The sequence below is a fragment of the Lampris incognitus genome, chromosome 12 (genome assembly GCF_029633865.1).
Source record: "Lampris incognitus isolate fLamInc1 chromosome 12, fLamInc1.hap2, whole genome shotgun sequence".
NCBI classification, from domain to species: Eukaryota; Metazoa; Chordata; class Actinopteri; order Lampriformes; family Lampridae; genus Lampris; species Lampris incognitus.
Genome location: NC_079222.1, coordinates 16640945 through 16651590, shown reverse-complemented (window position 1 = coordinate 16651590; position 10646 = coordinate 16640945). Strand labels below are relative to the sequence as shown.

At 40.6% G+C, this 10646-nt stretch overlaps 1 protein-coding gene and 1 non-coding gene across 2 annotated transcripts; both read left to right on the top strand.

Moving 5' to 3' along the window:
- The first annotated feature begins 741 nt into the window (after positions 1–741).
- Positions 742–6208, top strand: rpl37 (ribosomal protein L37). Its single transcript, XM_056290561.1, has 4 exons — positions 742–815; positions 1562–1697; positions 2938–3022; positions 6093–6208. The coding sequence occupies exons 1-4, from the start codon at positions 813–815 to the stop codon at positions 6160–6162; spliced, it is 294 nt and encodes a 97-aa protein (XP_056146536.1). The 5' UTR covers positions 742–812; the 3' UTR covers positions 6163–6208.
- LOC130122292 (small nucleolar RNA SNORD72) lies at positions 1410–1489 on the top strand. The gene has a single exon (XR_008811203.1). It is a non-coding gene; the product is annotated as a small nucleolar RNA SNORD72 (small nucleolar RNA).
- Positions 6209–10646: the final 4438 nt, after the last annotated feature.

Sequence of the window (10646 nt, the reverse complement as noted above, 5' to 3'; positions counted from 1 at the left end):
TTTAGCACCTCTTTGTAGGTGCCACACTGGCGGGATTCTCTGTGACCAGGATTCCTTAAACGTTTACACGTTGTGTGTGGGGCTTGAGTCACAGAGACACGGACTTCAAAAGTGTCTGCATCAAATTGCTAGACTGACTGGATCAATTTGTGAAGGATCAACTAGGTACTACCGAATCCTCCAATGTGTATAATTATGCAGAGCAGGACAAAAGCATAATTGCTACGCAAAAAGCATCCCCGAAGCAGTCGAGATTTAGAAGATGTCTTTGGCCAAACCTCAACAATGAGTATAACACAATTTGCAATTTGAGTTCTCCCAATAACAGAACAAAAATGTTGAGCTTCTGTGTAGCTTGTGGGGATTTTTTTTTTAAATCAAGCGAAACAAATGGCAAACAGTAGGTTTTGTGGAATGGCCCACTGTTTGCCATTTACCATAGTGGGGAAATGTGACATTTTAGATCAATGAGTCAATGAAACACCATTAACATGATCATTTATTGCAATTTACGATTAGTTTGTTTTTAATTACATTTAATATTCATTTTCTTTAGGTTATGTGGCCGCTGCAGGTTTCAGAACTGAGTTAGAGAAGTGAAAATGCGTGCAAATTCAGAAGTCAGCAGGCTACATATACGTTTACAGTGTGCACATCATACTTTAATTATTATCATTATTATTATTAGTCTGAATATTTTGTAGAGTTTGTACCAGTCAGGTTGCATTTGTTCGTCGCACAGGAAGCAGTACGCGCTATAATGCGACACAACTTCCTTTTCCGCCCTCTTTTCGCGCAGCCACAGGGAAAAAATGGTAAGGCGGAATGCCCGCAGAGGGGAATCGTTTAACATCCTTTTAATGGATCACTTATCCGACCCAAATTATTCACTTTTTACTAGTTATCATAAATGTCTATCTTATCGTTGAGGTATTGTGTGGCGTTAGGTTTAATTTTGATCGTATTTACCGTTGTCAAATGTTCCATCCATACATCCAACGCTTTCTTGCTAGCTCCTCCGCAGTACAGTAGGTCCGTCTAGCAATGAATAGGAAGCTTTTCGGGTTACGTGGTCAAGAGTTAAAGAGCTTCCGCACCGGTGTTTTGGACGTCGGCTACCGGTGTGAAGATAAACAGAATTAGTTCAGGCCAACTGGGTAGGTTAGCGAACTGGCAGGCCAAATTAATTTTCTTAAGCGCGTCTTAGGCATCTTGCAGTCTCGACGGCGACGCTGTGTACTTGATATATGCTAACTTAGCTAACAGACTAGGCGGCTCCAACGTCTTTTACTGCTTTTTATGCAATTTTTTGGTAATATTTTAAGGTTCATTTTACGATTTGTTACTTGTGTAAGCGGAAAGTTTGGTATGCACCCCGTTTATTAGACTTGATAGTTGCCCCCACATGAGTCTTGTCGGTGATGCTTTAAAAAACAAATGTCTGAACAAATGAGATCCTGTGATTCTTACTTTATTACTGAGACAAGACTGCAACCGTAGTGTAATGAGTTCGCAAGCTATTGAAAATGTGCCTGACCACCTTGTTTTGTCTGAATTTTAGACCAAGGGTACATCATCTTTTGGTAAGAGGCGCAACAAGACGCACACTCTGTGCCGTCGTTGTGGATCCAAGGCCTACCACCTGCAGAAGTCTACCTGTGGAAAGTGCGGCTATCCAGAGAAGCGCAAGAGAAAGTGTAAGTTACTAATATGATTAGACACCGTTATCTAAGTTGTAAATTCTTCTTGCAAAGTTGTAAATTCATGCAATTGTTTGAACTAGAAATTAGGCAAAAGTTGATTGTTGGTTTGTTGTGGTACTGGTAGTCTTAAGGTATGTTGGTACAGGGGCACTTGTTAAAGTAGGCATACACAATTGTGCCATGAAGTGCCAAGAGTATGTAGGTTTTCCCTTCAACTGATTGCTAGACCAGGTGGTTTCACTAATTCGCACACATTCCACCTATGAAAGCTGGACTAATTACAAAATCAAATTGTTGTAATTGGTTGGAGGGAAAACTTGCAATTCTATCGGCCAGGGTCCAAAATTAACATTCGCCAGCTGCCAAATGCCGTAAATTTAGTTTTATCCGGTAAATTATGGAGACCTCCAGCCGGTAGAAAAAATGAATTTTCTACACGCGCTGGAGAAAGCTGCTGGTTTGCTGTCACTTCAGTCTGTTAGATCTGCCATGCTGCGTGTGTCGTGCGTTGTACTTAATTGTGTCAGTCATCAAATCGCGCGATTTTTTGTTACAGTATTTGAGATACTTGTAATCCAGGCAGTTGAAACAAACCCAGCTATTTGTAGATTTACTGTGGGAGTGGACCCACACACACACACACACACACACACACACACACACACACACACACACACACAGAAAAGAAAACAGGTGAACTTCAGGCCGAAGAGGCCACTTTTGGCATGGCCAATGCAAGTGCTCATCCATTGACACTGTCATCCAGTAGGAGACAAGAAAGAGGGAAATCGCTTTGAGAGCCAACTGTCTGAGGAGGACTTAACATGCTACTAAAGAATAGAAAAACATTAATATGAACTATGACTCTGAATGTATTACTGTGATTTTACTTATTGTTAATTCCTCCAAATTGTTTTATTCTAACTCCTCAAAAAATTATTCTTCTTGCACGTAAAGGCGCAACAATTGAATAATATTTCTGCATACAGTTAGTGTTACTGCTGTTAAATGTGCTTGGGTCAATACATTTTTTCATCTACCAGGTAGATAGATGGCATGTAAGCCAAAAAAATAGGTTTGGACCCTGCTTTCAACACTCTATGGCATGATTCTCTGTCTTAAATCAAAGTAGTCTTCTATCAAACAGCTTGTTCAAAATTGCCTAAATGGTTTTCCACAACTCAGGTGTTGTCGTTTGTCTCATGCGGAAAACCTTTTAACACTTGTTTTGCAGACAACTGGAGCGCTAAGGCAAAAAGGAGGAACACCACTGGAACTGGCCGTCTGAGACACCTCAGGGTTGTCTACCGCAGATTCAGGTGAAATATTAATGGGGAAGAAGTACCCATGTAGTTCTTTCCTTTTTGTGAGTTGTTCTTGGATGTAGTATTGATGGGAGACTAAATATGGCAGGGGTCGGGAATCTTATCGGGAAGGGGCTGATGTGGGTGCAGGCTTTAGTTAGAACAAAACTGTTAGACACACCTGATTCAGCTAATCAAGGTCCTTTAAAAAAACTACCGGTTGATTAGTAAAATCACGTGTGCAACTACTTGGCTGAAACAGAAGCCGGCACCCCCATCCGCCCTTTTTGGATAAGATTCCCACCCCTGGAATAGGGGAACAGAGGGTGAATTGAGTTGGATCCCAGAGTTTGATGCAATTGTGGTGCTGCGTATTTGTTTTCATTATAGGATTGGCATTACAGCTCACCTGTTTCACTTCAGTAATTTGGTTCCTTTTTTGGTAACTTGTTTATAGCTGGATTTTCATCGCTATTGTTAGAAGTTTGATCAATGGAATGTGATGTTTTTAAAAAAGCAGTGGAAAATCATTGGACAAAAATTAGGCCTGGCATGTTCAAAATGGTTTAAGCTAACTGTGTAACAGTTGGAAATGACCTTGAAGACTAGTCACTACTCGTAAGTACGTTTGGCCTTGAATATCAGATACTCGGGCAGGATGGTACTCAAAATATTCTGCTCTCTCTCTCTCACTCATTTGTGTAACTGCGTCAGTAAGTTATATGCAGTATCTTGACTATTTGTAGGGTAGCTTCAGATCACATACAAATACGAATCCTGACAAGTTTGTGGCATGGTGGCCCAGTGGTTAGCACTGTTGTCTCACAGCAAGAAGGTCCTGGGTTCAAATCCCGGGCCATTCCAGGACCTTTCTGTGTGGAGTTTGGAGTTTACATGTTCTCCCCGCGTCTGTGTGGGTTTCCTCCAGGTGCTCTGGTTTCCTCCCACCATCAAAAAGTCATGCATGTTAGGGTTAATACTCCTGCCTGTGCCCCTTATCAAGGCAATGGGAAGAAGAACTGGAGTTGGTCCCTGGCCACTGCAGCTGCTATAGGATGAGTTAAATGCAGAAAAGAAGTTTCATTGTAACTGAATAACTGTACAATGACAAAATTAAGTGGATTTTAAAAAGAAAAGTGGTTTCAGTGAAAGAGAACGGCACTGAGAGACTACTGCAGTATATTCGGTGATAGAGATTCAAACTGTGCATTTGCGCATGAGTGGAATAATTGCTGAGAGTGATAGTCTACACCATTACAATACCTTCACGTATTCCCAACCATTCATCAGTAAGAGACGATTGTACCCAGGTTTGTGTCAACCACGATGTTTTAGCTGATTTTATTTGTTCCCCCTCCGGTTGCCAACATAGAAAACATAGTTCAGTATAACGAAAACATTCAGTACACATGTGTAATAGTGTTTGATTACAAAGTTGAATCAGTTCATCCGGACACAACGTTTGAGAAAAAGATTTCCTCACTCGTCTAAGTGAACTCTTCAGTTTCAACTGGGCGCAGGTATCCCCACCCTTACAAACGATACAGTGGCATAACGACTGAAAACAACGATCGGTTTCAGGTGCAAATTGCCATGACCAATTACAGTTTCAATGGCCATGTGTACTCTTCACAGAGGATTGGGGAATGGTTGCAGTCACATCATTGTGAGGTGGGGACAGATGTACTCTTAGCCACACACACACACACAAACATATCTGTCGCCTACATTTGTAAATGCCAGGAAGACACCCAAACAGTGCACCAGCCAATCGAAGGGAGGAGAAGGACAGCAGCTAGCTAAGCATAAACCAGTGGTGGTTCCGTATGTGGCGAACTTATTCAACTTTCTGTGATTTTCTAACTGGATTATTGAGCATGGATAAAGACTAGTGTTTGATGTTTTTACATTATTTATCAAACATAATTGGGCTCTTATTGCTGAGCTGAGCCAGATGATCTAGCTCACTAAAAAGAGCCAGAATTCCTATCACTATGTCTTAGCTGTCTTCTGTTGGGTCTAGCAAACGTGTTATAGCAGCATTGGTGTAATAAAAGATGCTTGCTATGATCTGGCACGAAATGTCTTTGTCCACTTTTCTGGCAAGCGATTAGACCTGTGCAGGGAAAGTGAAGCGAGATTTCGCATCGAGTTTGGTTAAAATGCAGTTAGGCCTTTATTTGATTTTATCTTATTAATGTAGAACAACTTCAGAAAATGTGCCAAATAGCCGATGCTTGCAAAGGTATTTGAGACAGCACTTAATTGTAAACCAAACATTGTCTGTAAAACATCTCCATCCTTCCAGATAATCTGGCCACCCCATTTGTAAAATGCATGTTTTTCGGTTGTCCGTTGGTTTTAAGTATTAGAACATTGCCAGGTTAATGTTCTTATGGTTAGATGGCGTGGAATATACCTAGCTACCTGACTTGAACCAAAATACCCAGTTCTTTGGAAATCCTTTAGTTTAGCTCAGTATATTATTGATTTACTTCTTTAAGTTAATTTGCTACTGCAAAAGTGGCACAAAAATTTTACTTTGCTGCAACTTGTCAAGTTTATTTGAAAATTGGTTGCCATTTTTGAGGTGGCATTTACTTTCTGAGAATTGTTAATTGCACTTACCTGTGATGTGGAAATAGATTTCTGCACAAATGCACTGTCGCAATTCAGGTAACGTCACATTAAAAACCTGCAATATTTTGATAGTCTAATGAGATGTTCAGAACATGCCATTTTTTCAAATGTGTATTAAATCCGGTTCATGGCCTTTGCGTATACCCAACTATTTGTCATTAAGAGGCTGTTGCACCTAGGTTTGGGTCGACCACAATGTTCACAATTCTTCTAAATTGATTTCTGCTGCTATTGTGGATCTGAAGAATAAAAAATTCCTTAGCCTCAAAGCCACAATGTTGGAAATCACTGCTGCATCTTACTACCTAGCATTCTCACCTGAGTGGCATTTAAAATGTCAACTAAAACTCCCAAGTTGTGATAAAATGTGGAACATAGCTGTCCCATTTCTTGTTGTATTGTTGTGAAACGTGCCTAACTTTCTGCTCTTCATTTCTTTCTTCAGGAATGGATTCCGTGAAGGGACCACCCCAAAACCTCGACGTGCTGCAGTGGCCGCCTCCAGCTCATCTTAAAAGACACACTTTTCGTTAAATAAATGTGCTGTTGGTCTGAGTTTCAGTCTTGGCTCTTTTGAGTTTTGTTTTGTTTTTCGACTGGCTAGCAGTGGCTTGATTGTTTTTGCAGGGTTGACTGGATAAATACATGGAGCATAGTCTGTGTATTGTTACCTGTTTGTACACGAGACATGTAGTCACCCTGCAGCTGGTTAACTTTCAAAGGTTTTAAGTTTGACTGTGCAAAAGTGTCAAATGTTTTCCTGCAGGAACCAGACATGCATGTTAGATACTATTACCAAGAGCATCAGCCACCAGTTTACAGGCATTCTTCAGGAATGAGGAACGAAGCTTTAATTATTCCATAACTCAGTTGGGTCTTAGCTGCTCACAAACTAGCTACCATCAGTGGTGTAGCAATAAAGGACAACATGAAAACCCACCTTGTTTTTACATGGGTAGTCTTATGACCCTGGTGCTTAGTGTTTACTTAGTAAATTTAGGGATGCTGGTTTGGTAGTGGGAAGCTGAGCCAAGATGCATGCTATCAGATTTGGCCACAGGACACAGCTGTTGTAATAACTGTCTCCCACAAAAGTTGGGTGATGTCGGTGTCAATCTCAACACTGCCCCAGTGTCTTGGAAACACAAGACTGGGTAAAGTTAAAATTTGCTCAGTGCTGGTATGGCCAACTTGGGGTTTTTTTTTTTCAACCTTAAAACACTGAATTTTTAGTGTATAGGGTTAAATAATGAAACTATATATATGTAATATAAACAATTTATAGAAGGAGTTGAGACACGGAAAGATGTTGCGTGTGAAGAGAAGTTGAATAGGTTGAAATAGAGAGCAAATTCATTGTAAGTATATAATTCGTTGTAAGAACACAATGTCGAATAAAGTGGCTTTCATTTCATTTCTTCATAAAATGTGAGTGTTGGAATTTTTTTTTTCTCTTGTGGCACTTGCACAGCCAAAAATGCATTCCAGACAAGTCCCATTTACAACACAGTTCCTTCAGCTGATATGAAGAAAGAAAGCCACTTTATTTTTGTCATTGTAAGTTGTTCATTTACAATGAATTTGTTCTCTGCATTTAACCCATCCTAGGAGGATAGAAGTGGTGGGCAGCTGCAGCACCCGGGGACCAACTCCAGTTCTCTCCATTGCCTTGCTCAGGGGCTCCAGCAGGAATATTAACCCTAACATCCATGGCTTTTTGACTCCTAGATTCTAGTTTGTCACTTTTGATAGGATCCAGTTTCATTGTACAGTCTTTACTGTAAGTAATATGAAACTGCAGCTGACCTACAGGTGCATCTCGAAAAATTAGAATGTTGTGGAAAAGTTCATTATTTTCCGTAATTTAATTCAAAAAGTGAAACTTTCATATATTCTAGATTCGTTACACATAAAGTGAAATATGTCCAGCCTTTTTTGTTTTAATCTTGATGATTACGACTTACAGCTCATGAAAATCAAAAATCCAGTATCAAAATATTAGAATATTACAGAAGACCAATCAAAAAAAGGATTTATAATACAGAAATGTCGACCTTCTGAAAAGTATGTTCATTTATGCACTCAATACTTGGCCGGGGCTCCTTTTGCATGAATTACTGTATCAATGCGGCGTGGCATGGAGGCAGGCAGCCTGTGGCACTGCTGAGGTGTTATGGAAGCCCAGGTTGCTTTGATAGCGGCCTTCAGCTCGTCTGCATTGTTGGGTCTGGTGTCTCTCATCTTCCTCTTGACAACACCCCATTAGCCACAGAAGGTCATTGCTGAAAGGGCTGGCTGTTCGCAGAGTGCTGCATCAAACCATAACCATGGAAAGTTGACTGGAAGGGAAAAGTGTGGTCGGGAAAGGTGCACAAGCAACAGGGATGACCGCAGCCTTGAGAGGATTGTCAAGCAAGGCCGATTCAAGAACTTGGGGGAGCTTCACAAGGAGTGGACTGAGGCTGGAGTCAGTGCATCAAGAGCCACCACGCACAGACGTGCCCAGGAACTGGGCTACAAGCGTCGCATTCCTAGTGTCAAGCCACTCCTGAACCAGAGACAACGTCAGAAGCGTCTTACCTGGACTCAGGAAAAAAAAACTGGACTGTTGGTCAGTGGTCCAAAGTCCTCTTTTCAGATGAAAGTAAATGCTGCATTTCATTTGGAAATCAAGGTCCCAGAGTCTGGAGGAAGAGTGGAGAGGCACAGAATCCAAGTTGCTTGAAGTCCTGTGTGAAGTTTCCACAGTCAGTGAAGATTTGGGGTGCCATGTCATCTGCTGGTGTTGGTCCACTGTGTTTCATCAAGCCCAGAGTCAACGTAGCCGTCTACCAGGAGATTTTAGAGCACCTCATGCTTCTGTCTGCTGACAAGCTTTATGGAGATACTGATTTCATTTTCCAACAGGACTTGGCACCAGCCCATAGTGCCAAAACTACCATGGTATTACTGTGCTTGATTGGCCAGGCAACTCACCTGACCTGAACCCCACATGGGGTGTTGTCAAGAGGAAGATGAGAGACACCAGACCCAACAATGCAGATGAGCTGAAGGCCGCTATCAAAGCAACCTGGGCTTCCATAACACCTCAGCAGTACCACAGGCTGCCTGCCTCCATGCCACGCCGCATTGATACAATAATACATGCAAAAGGAGCCCCGGCCAAGTATTGAGTGCACAAATGGGCATACTTTTCAGAAGGTTGACATTTCTGTATTATAAATCCTTTTTTTGATTGGTCTTCTGTAATATTCTAATATTTGGAGATACTTGATTTTTGATTTTCATGAGCTGTAAGCCGTAATCATCAAGATTAAAGCAAAAAAAGGCTTGACATATTTCACTTTATGTGTAATGAATCTAGAATATACGAAAGTTTCACTTTTTGAATTACATTACGGAAAATAATGAACTTTTCCACAATATTCTAATTTTTTTGAGATGCACCTGTATACCATTGAATTGGTTTATAGATGAAAATACAGCTGACTGACCATGTGGTGAATCACGCCGTAACCATGTTCTGGTGAATAACAGAGCAAAACGCTCCAGAGGCCTTGCCAAAGTTCTGAAGGGGGAGTGGACACAGCAACCTTTCTGGGTCGGTGTTTTTCACTGGCAATTTTGCTGCCAATATATCAAAGGATATCAGGACTGTGTATTGTAATATCCTTCCTTTTTGATTTCCCAGGAACTTCCCAGAACCTTTACTGGCAAGTCCTTTTTCAAGCCCCCCCCCCCTTGTTTCTTTCAATAATCAAAAAGGCATTTCACAACTTTCAAAATAACAGTTGCAAATACAAACACTGAGCAAATACACCAATCATACAAAGGACGTTATGAACAAAAATAAGGAAATAAATCAGCTAACACAAAAATAAAATAAAAAACACAAAGAGGTCAATCAGGAATTAAAGTGATTCTCAGAAAGACATTGGGCTTTTCTTGATTTTATCAGTTTTGCACATCTCTTATATATTTCCATCTCATTAACAAATCCATTAAACAGGGGCTTGTTTTCAAGAAGCGACATCTGTGTATAAAGAACTTTGCTAAGATAATTAGGTTATCGTACACAAATTCAGCTTTTCTTTCCCCCATTAAAAGACCAAGTTTTATATTTTCACATCTTAATTGTGGCATAATTAGATTATTATTCGCTGTCCAAGTTTGGAATGCATCCCAGAAGGTACTCGTGACCTCGCAGTGAAAGAACATGTGTTCTGCTGGTTCAAGGTCTGATCCACACAAACCACAACTGTTTCAATCAAAATTGAATCTGTGATGCAGGAAATCATTACATGGGTAGATGTCATTAATTGTTTTTGAAATGCACTTCTTTTGCTTTGGGTGGGTTGGGATCCCCCCTCCCCCTTTGTTTTTTTCTATTTACTACAGAAAGGCCAGAGTAGCCGTACATCAACCAGCTCAGCGTTTCTCAAACCTCTCCTGGAGGACCACTTGTCCTGCATGTTTTAGATCTCTCCCTGCTCCAACACAGCTGATTTAAATGATCAGTTTTATTACAGTTTTTCACAACTGTTTAAACACATTTCCCGATAGACTACCTCGCTTTCTCAAAACCCTAAACACAAATCATAAAACTCACACACAGAATGCAGAATCCTACACTTCTCTTGCAAAAGCACAATTTGTCCTTAAAACAGTGTTAACTCTTCACTGAATGGTATTTTCTTTTCAAATTACAAACACATACATCATATGAGTAGACATTCCTAAGCACCCATTGAACACTGATGTGCAGAATGGAAAACACTATGGTATGAATGGAAAACACTATATGAATGCTTTATCGGTAGAATTATGCCTTTGCATGTTCAGTGTCACACTTTCACCTGTTGGCTGTAAAATATTACCACAATTGTGTTGGAGAACACGGTCCAGTGTAGATAAACTCACTGTTGCTATATTTTGGAATAGGTGTTGGTCTGCAATGATTGCATCTTGGACTTGTTGGAGAGTTATGACATTGTTCGCC

Bases quoted from the DNA above. Each gene is read 5' to 3' on its own strand.
- rpl37 (XM_056290561.1), top strand. The intron at 1,698-2,937 runs GTAAGTTACTAA...CTTGTTTTGCAG, and splicing joins AGAGAAGCGCAAGAGAAAGT to ACAACTGGAGCGCTAAGGCA. The intron at 3,023-6,092 runs GTGAAATATTAA...TTCTTTCTTCAG, and splicing joins GTTGTCTACCGCAGATTCAG to GAATGGATTCCGTGAAGGGA.